The sequence below is a fragment of the Stenella coeruleoalba genome, assembly GCF_951394435.1.
Source record: "Stenella coeruleoalba genome assembly, chromosome: 15".
Taxonomy (NCBI): domain Eukaryota; kingdom Metazoa; phylum Chordata; class Mammalia; order Artiodactyla; family Delphinidae; genus Stenella; species Stenella coeruleoalba.
The window spans coordinates 39,651,674-39,671,889 of record NC_137161.1 but is presented as its reverse complement, the minus strand read 5'-3'; the positions used below and the strand labels follow the sequence as shown (position 1 = coordinate 39,671,889).

General features: G+C 37.7%; 1 protein-coding gene across 1 annotated transcript in view; it reads right to left on the bottom strand.

Annotated features, from left to right (window-relative positions):
* SPTLC3 (serine palmitoyltransferase long chain base subunit 3) overlaps positions 1-20,216 on the bottom strand; it is a gene marked incomplete at its 5' end in the record, with an annotated part of 125,026 nt that overhangs the window by 81,032 nt on the left and 23,778 nt on the right. The window contains 2 exons of the mRNA XM_079945537.1: positions 15,086-15,234; positions 15,874-16,028. Of these exons, the coding sequence (XP_079801663.1) occupies positions 15,086-15,234; positions 15,874-16,028 (304 nt within the window). The remainder of the gene's footprint in view (positions 1-15,085; positions 15,235-15,873; positions 16,029-20,216) is intronic.

Here is a 20,216-nt window from a genome sequence, read left to right as displayed (position 1 = left end):
GTAGTCTCTTTTCATCCAGAATATCCTGTTTGTTGATAGTTGCTTAGATGTGACCTAGGAGTAGGTGGTCATTTATTGTGGCAACATGCCAGCCATTTCATCTGGCTGTTCCTACTGTGCTATGGCTCTCAGTCCACTTCTGAGCCACTTTGCTTGAACTGGTGATTCCTGCATTAAAATCAGCATCAACCCTTCTGCCTAAAGGAGTCCACCTTTTCAGCTCTTCACCCAAAAGCACTTAGAATACCCTGTTTTTCTGCTTATTCCGCTTGCGTACAGTCTGGTAGGGGTTACAAAGCTACTAAGCCTCTTGAGTCCCTTTGTTTTCCTGTGAAACATTCAGAGAAAAGTCTTGAAGCCAGATGGGTTGTCTGAAATGGGTCTAGAACACACTGTCACGCTGAGCAGAGGCCACCAGTGCTGGGTCAAGAGACCACCCATCCTGATGAAGTTCAGTAAAACAGCAGAAACAATTTTTATCTGCCCAACTTCCCAGGCCTTTATTTTTAGCAAACCACTTGCCATCTCTTGGCAGGTTAAAACGTTAATAGATAATTAGAATCCGATGCAAACAAAAACCTTGAGGCGTGGATATGTAATTATGATGAGCTTTCCTCTCACAAATCATCTTGATAAGAGAAGAATTTTTAAGTGGACCAAATGATGACCTCTACCTCCCCTCTGACCACATACTCAATAGAGTCATGTTTCACCCTTCTTTTTTTTCTTTAACATTTTGTTTTGATGTAATTTTTGACCTACTAAAAAGTTGCAAGAATAGTACCAAGAATCCCCAAACACTTTTCATCCAGATTCCCCATATGTTATCATTTTAGTACATTTCATTAAATATCATTCTCTCTCTCTCTATGTGTGTGTATATATATATATATACGCACACACGTGTGTATATAATTATATATAATATATACAATTATATGAAATTTTTTGCTGAACTATTTAATAAATTACGATCATAATGCCCCCTCTTTTCTTAAATATTTCACTCTGTATTTCCTAAAAACAGGGCATTCTCTTATGTAACGCCAGTACTATTATCATTGATATAATACTATTATCTACTGTACTACTGTACAGAGCTAATTCATGCTTGATTCTCTCACTTTAAAAACCCAACTCTGGGGCTTCCCTGGTGGCACAGTGGTTGAGAATTTGCCTGCTAATGCAGGGGACACGGGTTCGAGCCCTGGTCTGGGAAGATTCCACATGCTGCAGAGCAACTAGGCCCGTGAGCCACAACTACTGAGCCTGTGCGTCTGGAGCCTGTGCTCCGCAGCAAGAGAGGCTGCGAGAGTGAGAGGCCCGTGCACCGCGATGAAGAGTGGCCCCTGCTTGCCACAACTAGAGAAAGCCCTCGCACAGAAACGAAGACCCAATACAGCCAAAAAAAAAAAAAAAAAAAAGTAACGAATGTTCAAGTACAAAAAAACCCACCTCTGGAAACAAAGATAGATGAAGGAGGGGGAATGAAGCAACTTATAATGAGGGTCCACTTATGTATATGGTTATTTAATCATTACACCTCCACACTCTCTATAAAATAGGCATCCTGGTCCTTATCAGTGAAGAAATAGATGCAGAAGTGATGCCACTTACCCAAAGGAGATAGAGCTAATAAGTGCAGACCACCTACTTAACAACGTGACAACCTACCCTGCTGAAACATTTCAAGCTTTATCTCAATTAATTGTCATACAAATTTTTGAAGTTGGTACTGCTGTTATCTCCTTTTATAGATAAGTACACCAAAGCCTGAGAGTTTAGTTCACTTGCCCAAGGTCATGCAATTAGTAAGTCTAGAGTCAAGGTTCAGATTCAGCATGTGTGACTCTAGAGAGATAACTCTTTCCCTTCCTCGGAACACTCTTCTGGGTTGTTTTTTTTTTTTTGGCTGCGTTGGGTCTTCATTGCTGCAAGCTTCTCTAGTTGCGGCGAGCTGGGGCTACTCTTTGTTGTGGAGCGCAGGCTTCTCATTGCGGTGGCTTCTCTTGTTGTGGAGCGTTGGCTCTAGGGTACATGGGCCTCGGTTATTGGGCCGCGCCGGCTCAGTGGTTGTGGCTTGTGGGCTCTAGAGCGCAGACTCAGTAGTTGTGGTGCACGGGCTTTGTTGCTCCACGGCATGTGGTATATTCCCTGACCGGGGATCGAACCCGTGTCTCCTGCATTGGCAGGCAGATTCTTAACCACTGCGCCACGAGGGAAGTCCCCCACTCTTTCGGTTTTACCCGAATCTGCGTTTTCTGAATTACAACTCTTAACACACAAAATAAAGCTCTTTGTTCTTGGCAGCCTTGAAACTAATTATTGTTTGATATTACCAGTGGTTAAAGGATATACACAGGTACTGATGTCTATGAAAGTTAATCTATATCCTTAGTATATTTGGATGTAACAGGATTTTTAGTCTAAATTTAGTAAAGGAGGGCTTCCCGTGTCGCAGTGGTTGAGAGTCCGCCTGCCGATGCAGGGGACACGGGTTTGTGCCCGAGAGGATCTCACGTGCCGCGGAGCGGCTGGGCCCGTGAGCCATGGCCGCTGAGCCGGTGCGTCCGGAGCCTGTGCTCCGCAAAGGGAGAGACCACAACAGCGAGAGGCCCGCGTACCGCAAAAAAAAAAAAAAGAATCTCTAGTCTTCATGTATCTTATGGTGTTTTTCTACGTGAAGGGAAGTGGTAGATGATCTACGTATTCTGGAAGTCTGTGAGTTTCAACTTTTTTCGATCATCCCAGGTGTTACCCTGCTGGCAAGTATTATACTTATGTAAAAATCACTGGCATATCTTGTTAAGTTGTTGTGTTTGCTTGGCCTTGTTGAACCTACAGGGCCAAATTCTTCACTTGCAGAAATATCTCTGCTAGTTGAAATTTGGCTGTGCTGTAATTTCTATCACTCTCAAGAGAAGGGCAATTACCTTGTCAGAATTATAACAGGTATCAGGAAATTGCCAAAAGGCTTTCAGAAACCAAGATACACTTTCATTTTCCTCCTCCCAAACTATTCCCCTGAGGGTCCACCTTCCTTTACAAATATTCTTAAAGGAAAATAAAAAGTCTTGAGAGAAATGCAATGAAATCTCATTGATAAGAATTTACAACAATTTAGTCTGAAAGGAGCTGGCACTGTCTATGAATAAAGGTTTTGCTGTGTAAATTAAGAAGGTAATACTAATTGAGATGGAGACCTTTATAGCCTATTTAACTGAATCCACTGCTTTAAAGCATATTTATAGCATTGATTTGCATAAAATCCTGTTAATTAAAATTGCTTTTTTTTAAAAAAGGAAGCAAGATCTCTACTTGGTAGCAATTTCTTAGAAACTGCGATTTCCATAGGAATTTGAAGCTGATATTTATTTGAAATATGTTTTAAGTTACACATTTTGCAAATTGAGGCTGACCCCTTCTTCAATATTTAGGTCAGCAAGGTTGCACATTCCTGGAATCTAGGTACAAAGGTTTGAGAAAGAAACCCAAGAAGAGTCTAAGTACTCTGAATGAAACAGTAGCAGGGAACTTGTCATGTAGAGAAAGAGGGAGACACACTGTCTAACGGCTAAGAACAATGTTCTCAAACTGAGAAATAGCAATTTCAGGAAATTTGTATATAACTAACGTGAAAATCACATCCGAAACCTGAGAATGGAAAATAATATCCTATTATATCCAGTTTCATTGATTCCTAAGTGTGTTCTTTCTGACGTTTTTAAGATGAAAATATTTCAAGCCTACTTCTTGAAATTGCAACTATAATTTGAAAGAAGGTTCTCAACTAGGCAGTTTTTAGGTAGACGTACTAATCAGGTTTTCCTGATGTGATGATTCAAGCACAAGGCTTTCCTTCTCAAAGGAAAAAAGTCTCCACGTAGAAATGATCTTCCATTGGCACAGAATTAGTCTTCTGGCGTCCCATGAGTTTGTTTTCTTAGAAGTGAACTTCTGACTAACAGTTGCTAGGTGAAACTCTGGCAGCACTTATAGAGCACATAGATTTAGATAATGTACTGTTACTAGACATCCACTTTTAACCATCCAGTGCTTAGGGAAAGAAAGACCAAGAAGCTACACTTCCTTGTTGACCAAAAGCAGAGAAGAGGGGAGAAAGTGAAGGAAGAAATTTCTACATATTGAGGTATAGAGAAATCATTCTGGCTTATACATGATTTAACAAACTTTATGCTACCTAGAACAATCTGTCTCTGGCCTGTCAAACATGCATTGTACATCTGATTTAACCATTTAGAAAAAGAATGCATTAAAAAAAAATGGAGTAACTGTAGTTCAGACATCTAAAATGGAGCCAGGCAGCTATTGTGGATGTGGTTTCAGACGTGTTCCCACATCACTGAGACTTGAATTTTCTGAACTTTATCAAACTCAAGGACACCACCAACCATCCTGAAAACAATATCAGCTAAGAGCTGCCAGCTGCAAACTTATGGTCTCACGGTCTGCCCTTGTAACTACGCAACCATTTCAGACCTCAATCAATCCTTACTTAAAAACACCCTTACCTCTTGCCAGTTCTAGTTATAATTCTTGATAAAAAACTCATGTAACTAACTGGAACCTTGCAGTTTTTGCCTTTATAATCCTCCCGCATTTCATAGTCTGGAGGGATACAATTCTAGTGCTTCTTGAATTTGTGTCTCCCAGGCTGGCTATAGTCCTCAGTTGGGCTGGAATAAAACTCTTTTCTATTCCTGCTATTAGACTGTTTATTGATTCTTTTCATCAACAAACAGAAACAAAAGCTTCTCTCTAGTTTGCCTGAGTTTATCCTTTCCTAAATTTGGAAATCTGGACCAGCAATGTGTGTCAGAATAGACTCAGAGACAAAAATCAAATTGCTTCACTGATTTCTGGGTGTATCTTACCTACTTTCCAGTTTTTATTTATAAGCTCCATCCCCCAGGTATATGTGGTATTCATTCCACACAAGGTGAAAGACCATTGCATTTTGGAAAATCTTTGAAAATTTGGTCAAGAAAGTCAGCCATGCTAGATAGTTTCCAGTGGTTCCCAAAGTGTGGTCCCCAGAGCAGCAGCATCAATATCATCTTGGAATTTGTTAGAAATGCAAAATCTCGGGTCCTATTCCAGACTGACTGCATCAGGAACTCTGTAGGTGGGCCCAACAATCTGTGTTTTTCCAAGCCCTGCAGGTGATTCTAATGTGAGCTAAAGTTTGAAAACCACTGGTTGAAGGTAAAAAATCCACATAACCTGCAGCAGAAACCCTCCAGTACACTGAAAAAATCTGGTCAGTCTGATTCAGTGATACTGTCTTAGAAGTACTATAACGATTTTCATAAGACTGTGCCCTCATCTTAGGCTCCTGGTGACTTTTAAGGAAATAATTAAACCAAAAAATGTGAGGTCATTGTGGAAGAAATAGAAAATACTACACAATAAAACATAACCATCTTTATCAATACAGATATTCATGTAAAATATATTTTAAAAAGTGGACTCATAATATATGTACTGCTCTTGTTTTAGTCTTTTAACAATGTATTTTCTTTTTTTATTGAAGTATAGTTGATTTACAATGTTGTGTTAATTTCTGCTGTACAGCAAAATGATTCAGTTATACATATATATACATTCTTTTTCATATTCTTTTCCATTATGGTTTATCACAGGCTATTGAATATAGTTCCCTGTGCTATACAGTAAGACCCTATTGTTTATCCATTCTATATATAATAGTTTGCACCTGCTAATCCCAAACTCCTGCTCCTTCCCTCCCCCACCTCCCCTCCCCCTTGGCAACCACAAGTCTGTTCTCTATGTCTGTGAGTCTGTTTTTGTTTCGTATATAAGTTCATTAACAATGTATTTTCCATTTTACAGAAGAGAAAATTGAAGACTAGGAAGGTGTATATAATAGTTTATCTCAGGCCCTAGCTAGTTAAAAGTAAGGACTAGGATTTGAATCCCAGCAGCCTCATCCCAGAGCCTTTGCTCTAAATCATGGTGCTGAGCAACTACATTATAACTTTGTATGGCTAAATAATAGTATGTTAAACAGATCTACCAAGTATATTCAATCACTTTCCTTGCTGGAAGTGCCTCATTTCCCCAATTTTTCTATTATCAAATACAATGCAATTATTATTCTCGATCATACATCATTGAATACTTACTCAAAATTTTCAAAGCAAAATTTCTCAAAATGGAATTGCTGAGTTAAATGGCTTGCAGTTGATACATTTTCAAATTGCCCTGCAATTTACTCTGTCAATAGTATATAAGGGTGCCCTTTTCTTCACTCCTTTGAAACTTGGGGATATTATTTTCTGTCTTTTGCCAATTAGGTGAAAATGGTAACTCTGTGTCTTAATAATTTTTTGATTATTTAAGGGGCAGAGTATTTTCCACAAGCTCATTGCCCATTTATATTTATTTATTTTCCTTAATTGTCCATTTATGTACTGGATCTACTTTTAAAAGTAAAACTTTCATTTAAACTAGAACATACATAGAAAATGGGAAACAAATTGTACATATGGAGCTCTATGAAGTTTCATACAGTGAACTCACATAACTGTATCAAGGTTAAAAAAAAACAATATGAACAGCTTTGCCCTCTTTGGTCACCATCCACCTCCCCCAAAGGTAACGTACGCATTCTAAACAGGGGTGATATTGCTTTCAAAGAGGTGAAAATTGGTTTTTGGAGGGGGAATATCTTACTCTATTTATGTGTAAAGCAGAGATATCCATGTACTACATAAACAAATATATAGTGTATCTGTGGTATTCAAGTGTCATGAGAGGAAGTGATAATGAAAAAAAAGGTTGAGGGACATCACACTATCCTACTCTGTAGTTTTGCCTGTTTTGAACTTTGTCAAAATCTTGGCCCACTTCTTAAACTGGGATGTTCTTTTCCTTTTGATTTGTAAGAGTCTTTACACGTTAAGAATATTAACATTTTGTTAAATATATGTGAATAATTTTTTCTAATTTTGTTCTTTGACTTTTAACTTTGTTGACATTGTTGTTGGCTTTTGTTTTTTTGTTTGTTTTGTTTTGTACAGCAGTTTAAATTTTTCATTTTGTTGGATCTTTTCCCTCCATGTTTCTGGGAGAGCTTTCTCTGGTTCCCTGGAGTGTGAGTACACAGTAGACTACTGTCTGAATCAGGCTTGTGAAATCTGAAGGGCAAACAGCTGTGGCTACTGGTTGGGTTGGGAACAAACTGTCTCTCCTAACAGGGAGAGTGCCTGTTTTCCATGGACCTGAGTGGCCTGTGTTGCAAGGAGTGAGCCTGAGCATCATTTAAAATGCATCCCTGCCATGTAAGAGAGCATCTTGCCAGGTGACGTGAGTTTTGCTGGAAAGACTGGAGGTCATTATGGGTTGTAGAATGGAGAGGTGATCAGAAGTGACAAGCTAGAGAAGAGGCTGCTGTAGTCTGAATGTTTGTGTCCCCCCAAAATTCATATATTGAAAACCTAATGTCCTAAATGATGGCATTTGGAGGTGGGGTTTTGGGGAGGTGATTAGGTCTTGAGGATGGAGCCCTCATAAATAGGATTAGTGCCCTTACAAAAGAGGCCCAAAGAGCTAGCCCACCCCTTCTGCCATGTGAGGACACATACAAGGAGAAGTCTGTAACACAGAAGAGGCCCTGCTTGACCATGCTAGCTCCCTGATCTTGGACTTTCAGCCTCCAGAAAGGTGAGGAATACACTTCTGTTGTTTATAAGCCACTCGGTCTGTGGTATTTTGTTATATCAGCCCAAATGGACTAAGACACAAGCATTGCTCACATAAAGGGAGATGTAGTCTGATATTTCTAGGAGGGTCTTTACCAAGGAACACACACAACTGCATCCTGTATTTGAATTGTCTGAGTAGTTTTATTCTGTTCATTTGTTCATTCATTCATCCATTTAGTCATTCACTCAGTTTCAATTTTATTTATATAGTTATTTCTGGCAGTGATTGCTTTTGTTTTTGCATTGCAATTGCAAATGCATTTGCAATTTACCTAAGTGTAACTTACCTAGATACAATGCGTGAGATAGGAATCTGGCTTATTTCCTTATATGATCAGCCAGTTATCACAAAACTAATTGTGATATAATTGATCCTCTTCTAGTTGATTTGAAATGTTGTTCTTTTTATATACAGATGAGTGGACCAAACTGTCTCTAGACTTTCGGTTGAGACCTCCCACCACCCACCTTGTCTATTAATGTCACTGGATTGTGTTCAATTTACATATTCATTTTAAGGAAGATTTAATCGAATTGTAATACTGAGCCATTCCCTTCTAGGATATTGGTGTCTCTCTCTGTTTCTTTCAAGTATTATTTTAGGTCTTTTATAAAAATCTTAGTTTTCTTCAAATAGGTTCTAAACATTTTGTAATGAGGTGGATGGACCTAGAGTCTGTCATACAGAGTGAAGTAAGTCAGAAAGAGAAAGACAAATACCATATGCTAACACATATATATGGAATTTAAGAAAAAATATGTCATGAAGAACCTAGGGGTAAGACAGGAATAAAGACACAGACCTATAGAGAATGGACTTGAGGGTATGGGGAGGGGGAAGGGTAAGCTTTGACAAAGTGAGAGAGTGACATGGACATATATACACTACCAAACGTAAAATAGATAGCTAGTGGGAAGCAGCCTCATAGCACAGGGAGATCAGCTTGGTGCTTTGTGACCACCTAGAGGGGTGGGATAGGGAGGGTGGGAGGGAGCGAGACACAAGAGGGAAGAGATATGGGGACATATGTATATGTATAACTGATTCACTTTGTTATAAAGCAGAAACTAACACACCATTGTAAAGCAATTATACTCCAGTAAAGATGTAAAACCAAAACCAAAACCAAAAACCCAACATTTTCAAAATAAGCTTATTCCCTAGGTCTGTGCTATTTTCCCTCATATTTACTAATAATATTATTTTCCCCAGTATATCCTCTTATTGATTGTTGATTATAGACTTTCTGAATTTTAAAAATTAGTGGTTTTTGAATGTAGCTCTTTATTGAATTCTTTATTAAATGTTTATTATCTCTAATAAATTCTTGATAGTTTAATATGTAAAATGGAAGACAATGGACTAAAACTCTGTCTCTCCTGCTCAGCAGCCCCTCATCTCTACAGTGGCCTCAAGAGCAGCCCCTTCTGAGGATCACTTTACTACTCACAGATCATGGTTTAAAAAATAGAGAAAGGAACAACCAGATCATCTACAAATAATGGTTAGATCACCTCTTCTTTTATTGCACATATATTTCTTATTTTGTCACATGGTAGTTATTCAATAAATATTTATTGATGTAAGGAGTAAAATATAAATGAATAATTATATTGCTTAGTACTTCCAAAGGTTATTAAAATGGTGGTAAAAACACATCTTCATCTTTTCCCTGACTCAAAGTGAAAGCTTCTAGTAACTAGAAGTTTCATCACAAAGTGTAGTACAAGTCGCATTGTTTGAAGTAGATATTTTTTATTCCATTCAAGAATCTCTTATTTTTATTCTGTTAAAAGTTTTATAAGGAATGGATATTGAATTTTATAAATGTTTTAGTGACATCTATCAAGATAATCATATGTTTTCCTTCTTGGATCTTTCAAGGTTACAAATTTTCTTATTGAACTCACTATCCTTATAGTCCCTGCATAGAATTACTTGATCATGGTATCATGTTATTTGACTATACCGTTGAATTTGCAACGTCAATTTCTTGTATAATTTTTTTCCCAAGTAATATTGTCTTATAATTTTCCTTTTATTAAATGCTCGTTTGTCAAATTTTGGGATCAGGGTTATGTTAGCTTAGTGGTTGTCAACTCTGGCTGGTCATCAGAATCACCTCTAGTGACTTATTAAAATTTAGGTGCCTCAGCCCAATAGAAATTACTCTTCTCTAATTTATAAGTTCCTGTTTATATCTTTAATAGTGTAATACTTTTGCTTTCCTTTTATTCCTTACTCCATTGGTTGTTAGTTTACTAGCTTCGATCTTACTTCTTTAGTAAAGTAAGAATACACATTTTCCTCTGAGTACACAACTAGTTGGATCCTATGGTGTTCTCATAGTTGTTAGTTTCTAAACATGATGTAACTGTAACTTCATTTCCCTGTTGATTCAAGAGTTACTTATGAGAGAGCTTTAAAAGTTTCAAGTGATTTTTAAAAAGGGTTCATTTCTAATTTTGGTATTAATTTTTAGCTTTATTTCACAGTGGTCCAAGAACGTGACCTATGTAGATTTCACTTTTTGGAATTCAATGAGGTTTTCTTTGTGCATAATATATAGTAAATTTATATGAAAATTCAATAAATATTTAAAAAGATATCATCTACTGGTAATATGTTTTAAAGTTCAGCATTCAATATATAAATATTAAACTAAACTCAACAATTACATTGTTAATGTCTTCTGTGTCTTTATTTGCTTATTTTTTTGTCTTCTTCATTTTTCAAGGACTGGGAGGAATTTTAGGGTTTTCTATCACTATCTCACTTTTTATTTTTCTCACTTTTGTTTTTAATCGAGTATGTTAAGTTGACCCATATGATTTTTGAAGCCTCCCATAATTCATTGTCCTACTAATTTCCAGTTTGTATAGAAAAATAAAGAGCCATATATGTCTCTGCTGTGTTACTTAATGCACAGAGGCTATAGGAGTTGCATCAATCTTCATTATGGACTCTCCACATAATTTTTATAAGGTGAATCTCTCCTTATGTTTAATAATTCATACACTAAGCTTAACTTCTGCTTTTCTTTCTGTTTGCATTTGCACCACACCTTTAGGTTGTTTGTTTATTTATCTTTAAAGTTTCAGTTTATTCTTCACTTAAAGCTTAATTCATATGAAGGAAGAACAAGCAATTCTGCATTGACTTTGAGTTAGGGGTGGCTGCATGAACGTCTTCCATTGTTAAATCAATATATTCAAACAAGCACCTTCCACATACAGCAAAATTAAATAGTTCTTTCCAGTAACGAAACTCAAAGATCATATATAGAAATATCTTGCATAATGAAGTTTTACTGATTGTTTTTTTCATTTTATTTACTTATTTATTTAGGCCAGGCTAAGCAGCTTGTGGGATCTTAGTTCCCTGACCAGGGATCAGACTCGGGTCTTGGCAGTGGAAGCGCTGTGTCCTAACCACTGGACCGCCAGGGAATTCCTGAAGATACTACTGATTGTTTGATGTTACTCTTCAGACATTATGAACAATTTTTACACAACTCTCAATCTTAGTGCTAAAAATCTAAACATCCATGTAGTTTTAGAATCTGTTTCTAAACAAATTATAGTAGTTATTCTAGCGTTTTTCAGCTAAGACAGTTAATCTACAGACTTTGCAGCTAAAAATTTGAAGGCAAGCCAGCTTAAAGAGTACCAATTTCAACATTTGATAGGCTGTTCACTCCAGAGGTCCCTAATTCACAATGTAATGTCACACACACCTAAACTCAAAAATTTCTAATCTTTCACACACATTAACAACATTATTAAAACAAAACAAAACAAAACAAAACTAGGTTGTAATTACCAAAGATGTCACATAAGGCATGCAGTTTCAGGGAGACAGCCCGGATCAGGGAACATTCTAACAAAAACCAACAGGAATATAGAAGATAGGAATTTAAAATGTGTCAGATATTTAAATGCTTGATGGTGACTCCAATTTGCCATTTCACTCTGTCTCATATTTAGGATGTGTGAAAAGTGCAATCATCCCACCCATATCAGCATGTGAAATGTTAAATCCACCCACAAGGAGTCAAAGCCTCCCCTAATTCCATATTCTGCTATCTTTTAGTTGTACAGAAAAGTAAACAGTAGCACATCATTTTACATCTTAAAATATCACTTAAAATTCTGTACATATCTGTCTGGAAATGTGTCATTTTCAGTTCTATTTTGGGCCTAGTTTTAACATTTGCAGGTGTAGATTTGGCAAACAACCTTACTCTAGGGCACTTTTTGCTGCTCCTTCCACTGAATTGACCTCCCTCTTGGGCACTGAGGGTATTTTGTTGTTGGTTACAATGGGGAGGTGGAACCAGGTGCCTGGCTGGGACCTATCTTTCTGCTTTTCATCCTTTGGAATAACTTTAATTTAGTTGTATTTATTTTTGATTACAGCACATAATTGAGTTTAGTTTTTGGCCAAATCTCAGTCCTTTGCTTCTAGTAGGCAAATATGTTCTAGTTATATATTTTTGGTAAAAATAAAATATGTGATCTTTTATCCTTTTACTATATTTTATTTTTATTTATTTATTTTTTACTTGTTACTTTTCGTTTGTGGCCATGCTGTGCAGCATGTGGGATCTTAGTTCTCTGATCAGGGATCGAACCCTCACCCACCCTGCATCGGACCGTCAGGGAAGTCCCTTTTACTATATTTTATGTGTTTCCTCTTGATTTCTTTTTCATTGAATTTTCCTATTTTGGAATATGATTTCTGTGTTCTTTTCCCCCTGGAACATTGGAAACTACTTTTAAAAGCTCTAGGAAGTATTTTAAGTGATTAAACGTCCCTAAACATTTACTTTGGGTTTCTCAAGAAGCTATTTTGGTTACTAAAAATTCTTAAGCCTCTATATTACCAAAGTTTCACTGTTAGTCCATTGGCCCTGTTAAATATTTTCTTAAGGCTATGTAGCATACATTTTCCAAAAGTTACTTGTATATCTTGAAGTAAATGGCATTCAAAACTATACAGCAGAAACTAACACACCATTGTAAAGCAATTATACTCCAATAAAGATGTTAAAAAAAAAACAACTATATTACCAATTCTTGACTGCTATGTTCAGGTTACCATTTATCTTGCAGAAGACTTTCAGATGTACCCTGTTTATTCATTTATTTTTAGATTGCTTATATTCTTGTTTTCAGTTCTTCTATTTGCCTAAAATTACTGTGGGTGGTTTCTACCTTGCTGTCTCACTGTTTCCTTGGAAGCTGTTAAAATCTTCCTAGAGCTTGAGTTGGAGAGCTCACAATGAAGCAACTAAATATTAAAAGCCCAGTGATTCAGAAGGATGAGTAGGTGGAGAAAGCATGTAGGCTGTAGGCAGTCTAAACAGGGATCTTCGTCTCTGCTTGGTTTCTCTGGGTTTGTTGAGTCTGCAGAATCAGGGACCTTTATTCCGCATCTGTCTTTACTGGGAGGAAACCATCGCCTGTGTCAGGCTGCCTCTCTTTAGTGTCTGGTGCTGTGACTGGGGACTGTTCTGTCTCAGTGAGTTGGGGGTCCTCATCTTCAGGAGTGTGTTTCCTGATGAACAACCCTTGTATTTGGTGTCACCAGCACCAGAGGCAACATCCCCAAAGGTTGCTGCCTCCGTGTCTCTTTTGACGGTGTGTCCTTCCAGTCTCGATCCCGCCACCAAGTAGGGTCCTGTGGGTGACCCAGCTCTTCTAAAGGAGTAGAACCTTTCTTCCACTCCCTGCTTATTTCTCCAGCCCTCATGAGTCAAAATAAAGATACCGTGTCTTTCCTAAGAAATCTGGGCAACTACTTATACACTCTGGAGTTTTAGTTAAGTATTTACTGGCTATGTGGATAAGAAGGTGATTTTGTTCAATCTGAATGGCTATTTATTGCACAGGTCTGAATAATTACATGCTTTTAAAGGCCTTCTGCCAAGGGGTTATCTGAGAGAGGCATGTGGCTCATTTTTCATGAATGGTAAATCCATTTTTAGCAGCTTTAACTCTGATTCTTAGGCCTGAAACTGACCTAGTGAGCTCTGCATGTATTATCCTGGTTGGGAAACTGCTTAGTAGGAAAGCTGAGCAACACCGGGAGTTAGGATGGGTCATCGGCCACTATAGGCACATCATTGAGTCACTGTGGTCCTCAGTTTCCTCCTCTGGAAGATGGCAGTAACACCACCTGTCCTGCCCCGCACAGCATGGGGCTTTGTGAGGAACACATGAGATAATATAGGAGGAGAGAGTGGGCCAGGAAGAGCGAAGCAGGCCACAGGAACAAGCTTGCTCTGCTCATTCTCCCGGAAGTGAGGGGAGCAGAAGTTTCCTTCTCAAAGATCTTACTCCTCTAAGAGAAAAATGTTTCAGCTAAAAGAGAAATAAACAGGCAGTCTGTTTCATCTTTACCATTCATTCATTCATCATTCATTCATTCATTCATTCAACACAAGTCAATAAGACCCATTCCTCCCTTCACGGAACTTATGTTGCAGGAGCAGAGACAGGCAATATACAAGTACAAAAGCAAGATAAGTGATAGGCATCATTAAGAAAAGTGGGAGAAAGAGCCAAATCCAAAGGAGAAGTTGTTGTTCAATGGGTACGAAGCTTCTGTGATACAGGACGAGTAAGTTCTAGAGACCTGCCCTTTCACACAGTTCCTGGAACAATTCTGTACTGTGCCCTTGAACATTTGTTAAAAGGGTAGATCTCTAAATACAGAATTACTAGGGTTTCCCCTGAAACTGATATAATATTGTAAGTCAACTTTACTTCACTAAGTAAAAATAAAATAAAATTTTATTTAGGGGAAAAAATAGAAAAAAAGATCGATCTGATTTAAGCATTCTTACCATAAAAAGGAGGGCGATATGACACTTTCTGAGGTAATGGATATGTTGATCACCTTGATTGTGGTGATGGTTTCACAGGTGTATGCATATGTCCAAACTCATTAAATTATATATACTAAATGAGTACAATGGTTTTCTTTGAATAGCAATTGTAACTCAAAAAAGCTGTTAAAAAGAAAAGAAAAGTGGAAAAGAAAAGACCCAGAAAAGGACCAGATGGAAGAGGCATTATAGCTGCTTTTTTAGATAACATGGTCAGGAAAGAACAATTTTTTTTTTACTCTGGAGAATTAAAATCTTTAAAAACTGCCTAGTAAGAACATAATGTTTGAAATTTCCAAAAAGACCGTTATATACCTTTTCCTTTTTGTGTTTTATAACAACATTTTGAGGCACACTGTCTAGATATGATCTAGATTTGAGAAGTAGCCACCAGGAATCTGAGACCCAACTGGAAAAAAATTTCAAAATAGTGAATGTACGTACCCATTTCATGTCTGGTGCTGCCCACGCCCAGGCCATATGTCTCTAAAACATCCTTTACTGTTTTCATAGATTCATCGTACTTGGCTGCAAGGCCAAGGAAGTTATAGGAACCCATATTGATGACATCTTTGATGATTCTTCCAGTAAACCTGCAGAGAGAAGGGCGGGTGAACACAAAGGGCTTTCTCATTTAATATCATCCTAGTGCTCCAGAAAAGACTCTCACAAAGAGACCTTGGGTTTGGCCCAAGTCACGTCTTTTCTTTTTGATTTGCCTTGTTGTCACCACAAAATGATTTGTCCTTAGAGGAGAGTCACCTCATAATGAACCTGGGCAGAGCATTGGGAAAAGATTTCCAGGCCATGGAGTGTTACTCAGCCCTGATTTGTCTTGGGTGCTTGCTTTCGTGACACCTGTGCTCTGGTTTAAATTTCAGCAAGGACTTTCTAAATCAGAAAGAGCCATGGTCATCACTGGCTCCCTCAGCAGGAAGTAGGAGGGTACAATTTGTCAATAAAGCTGAAAAGGACTCTTCCCGGCTGGCTCTGTGTATCCTGCACCTTCTGCCACTGATTCCTCTTTAATCGCAATACAAGTAAGCTGCCCTTGGCAATTTAATTACTGTGACTTCTCCCATTGGCATCACGAGGGCTTGCAAAGGGTTGAATGATGGAAGAGCAGCTGTTCTATTGCTTTGTGCTTTTTTCAGATCTGTGATCTGGTGCCCATGCTAGAATTTCCTTGAAAGCATTTCTTTCAACCAAGCCCCTCCAGGTGGCCGCCTCACCTAAATGTCCAGTTGTAGTCATCTGACACCCTCTCCATCACATCAAACAGAGGCCCCGGGGCACTGCAGATGGGCCGGTTCCAGTTGTCTCTGATTCTCATGTAAAGGTTCCGTGTATAAAAATTCTCAAAGCTTTGATACAGCGGCACAAAATCCTGTAATAACAGAGGCAGAAGTTTACCTTTGGTGTCTCGCTTTTTGTAGTTCATTTGCAATTGAACACTAAAAGACATGGAGGAACCATGAAAATATTCCATCTGCAAATATTTTGAGCAAGGTTCTTGGGTAAGGGGTTGGGTGGGGTCCACAAATAACTCTGTGAGTCCTCCACCTCCAAAGAACTTACCTTTTAGTGGGGGAGGTAAAACCTGTGGCAAATAAAAGTAACAAAAATGACAGCAAAATACAAGTCCCCAAATGAGTGCTGGAGACAACGAATCCCAGTGTTCCCGAGAGGGAGAATTGAGCTTGGGAACCTTCTTAGAATTCAAGAATAATGCCATTTGCCGCAACGGGGATGGACCTGGAGATGATCATACTAAGTGAAGTAAGGCAGACAGAGAAAGACAAATATCACTTATATGCTGAATCTAAAAAAAAAAAAGACACAAATGAACGTATTTACAAAACAGAAACAGACTCACAGACTTAGAGAACTAACTTATGGTTACCAGGGGGGAAGGGTTGGGGGGAGGGATAGATTGGGAGTTTGGGATTGACATGTATTCTCTGCTATATTTAAAATAGATAACCAACAAGGACCAACTGTATTGCACAGGGAACTCTGCTCAATACTCTGTAATAAGCTAAGTGGGAAAAGAATTTGAAAAACAACAGATATATGTATATGTATAAAACTGAATCACTTTGCTGTATACCCAAAACTAACACTACATTGTTAATCAACCATACTCCAGTATGAAATAAAAAAAAAAAAGATCTGGTCCAGAGAAGAAGGCCTGTTTTGAGGGTACAGTTCTCCTATTCCTCTGCCTCTACCGGTGAGCTTCCTGCCTCTGTGTGGGTGTATTTTCACCCCAACCCATTCCTTTGAGCACCAGTGAGGTTTCTTCAGGAGCAGTCAATGCCTTCCAAAGGTCGCTGTCTTCTAGTCTCAGGTAAGCCTCCCACAGTTTTGTAACTATACCAAAAAATGAAACTGGACTAGATATTGCAAAAACAGAAGCACTGCAATGGGGTATATCCTTATCTAGTTGTAGATTTAACTCGTCACATGACCAACTCACTATATTTTTCTTCCTGACACAAAAGGCTAAGTGTGAAAGTGAACCCCAGGCCACAAGGACATAATAATTTTTGGGAGCAGGATATAGGAGGGTTGAACAAAACCTAATAATGCAGCCATGAAAATGCCTTTGTTTCTCCTACAATATGACACTCTTTCTTTTTCCACTGTTAAGCTTGTAGGGTACCTTATCATTTTCCAAGTGTTATAGATATATCAATCCTACTTTTATAGACAATTCAACAGAAAGTCAGAAAATCTGAGTGGACAGATTGGGATTTGTACCCAGTTCTATAACCAATGCTCTTTTGAATAAATCATGCTGCAGAGATAGGTATTTAAAAGGGATTGAAGAGAACATATCCATGGCACATTGTAAAAAATACTACCAAATTTGGAAAAATACTACCAAATTTGTCCCTTCTTTTTTTTGGTTTAACTACTTGCCCATTCAGTAGCAAATAGAATCATGGATTTGTAGAGAGAGAGAGAATCATTATCAATCGTAGTTTTTCATTTGTGCCTACATTGATGCTTCTGTTCTCACCTAATATTTCTTTTTTATCATTATTTCCTCTTGAGAAACAGCTGTTTCTCCTACCAGGGTTGAGCTCAGAATAATAATAAAATATGTTTGTGTTTTCCTTTTTGTTGGGAAGGGCAACTAACTGTATTATAGACAGTTCTTTGAAGTATGAGAAACACAAAGTAAGGATGGCTAAATTTAATTTTTCTTATTAAGAAATTAGAGGAAGGTTGAATAAAGATAGCGGATTCAGTGCTTGTATGTATTCTACCAATCATCTAAAAGCTCTGTGAAATGACAAAAAGTAGATACTTGAAAACCAAAATAAATTTATAAATCATCAATGAATCAGAAATATAGAAGGATCACAAAAGATAGAACATAAATAAGATCTGCTCAGTGCAGAAATAAGACCACAGGAAACCATAGCCCTAAAACATTTGCAGAGAAGACTGGTATGGACATACACTAACTGTAGGGATCATTAAAGCCAAGAGTCGATAACTACAAGAAGTTGATACCCTGGGTGATTAATGAAGCAATATCTCTTTGTTCTTCTTTTATTGGGTTAATAAGTAAGAAGCAGTTGCATTGTCCACAGCACAAAGCACTGTGATGGGCAGCAAGAACTGACTGGAAGAACAAGACCCCACTGTAGAGAGGTGGGGAGACCACACAGCAAGAACACAAGCCCCTGGTCCAGGCAACACATTCCATTTTCTTTCTACAATCACTCAAGACAGGTGAATGTGTAAGCAAATAAGGATTCCTAAATTAAAAAGTGAGCATAAAACAAAACATCATCACTATTACAGGAAAACTAGTACAATAAGAGGCACCAAATTCAATAAGCAGAACTGACATTTAGTGAAAAGACTTCATAGAGCAAACAGAAAAAGAATTTAAAAATATGTAAGTAACGTGTTTAGAAAGACACAACGAAACAATGGATCCTTTTAAAAAATTAAACGTTCAAAAGTACAATGAACACAGCTGAGAAGTAAATTAATAAACTAGCATAGTCAGTTGACTAATCATTCCAGGACAGAGAAAATAAAATATGGAGGAAAAGTCAAGAGATACGAAGGGCAGATTTAGAAGGTCCAGTATCTCCCTAGAAGGATTTGCAAGATTGAAGGAAGGAGGAGATGAGGTGAAAGAGGAGGAAAAGGAAGTTAAAAAAAAAGGAGGAGGAGGAGGGGCAAGTTCCAGAGAGGAAGGAAGTTTTGAATCCTAAGATGTAAATAGTCTATCAGGTCCTGAATAGAGCAAATAAGGAAAAACACACGCCAAGCTACATCCTGGTTAAATTTCAGAAGTCAAAGGGAAGAATCTCAAAATGCTTCAGGGAAAGGCAGTTTATAGACAAGGGAATATGAATTAGACTGCTTCGGACTTTTCTTAGGTGACAATGGTGGAAAAGAGTATGAGGGAAAATTATTTTGAACTTAAAATCCTATAATCAGCCAAACCAGCAAACAAATGTGAAAATCCAAGTAAAAACTTTCCAATATATGTAAGGAGTCTTGAGTTTAATTCCCTTTTCTATAATAATTGAGCGTGTACCTCAATAATACAATGAAATAACTATGGAGGAAGACAGATGCCAGAAAAAATAGTGAGTGAAGAAACTGATGGAAGATGGTTTAGCCCAAGTAGCATTATATTTGTAGTATAAAGAAACAGAAACTAAAAATTCACAAATAAATGACAACATGGAGAATGGGTATGTGGGAGAAAGAAAGTGCAATTTTATTAAATTCTTCTCCTGGTCAGGGGAAGACTCTAGTTACTAAATAATGGTAACTAAATTCTAAATATATGTGTTAAATATTCTAAGAGAACCATTAAAAAAAACAGTGAGGGATATATTATATATAACTTCCTAACAGGGACAAGGAGAAAAAGGGGAGGGGGAAGGGTAAGCTGTGACAAAGTGAGAGAGTGGCATGGACATATATACACTACCAAACGTAAAATAGATAGCTAGTGGGAAGCAGCCGCACAGCACAGGAAGATCAACTCGGTGCTTTGTGACCACCTAGAGGGGTGGGATAGGGAGGATGGGAGGGAGGGAGATGCAAGAGGGAAGAGATATGGGAACATATGTATATGTATAACTGATTCACTTTGTTATAAAGCAGAAACTAACACACCATTAAAAAAATAAAGTTGTACTAGTTTCAGGCTTACAGCGAGGTGATTCAGTTATACATATATATATATATATATATATATATATATATTCTTTTCAGATTATAGATTATTACAAGATATTGAATATAGTTCCCTGTGTTATACAGTAGGTCCTTATTATTTATCTATTTTGTATATAGTAGTGTGTATCTGTTAATCCCAACCTCCTAATTTATCCCTCACTGGCTCTTTCCCCTTTGATAACCGTAAGTTTGTTTCTATGTCTGTGAGTCTATTTCTATTTTGTAAATAACTTCACTTGTATCATTTGTTTATATGCCACATATAACTGATATTGTATGATATTTGTTTTTCTCTGTCTGACTTACTTCACTTAGTGTGACAATCTCTAGGTCCATCCATGCTGCTGCAAAT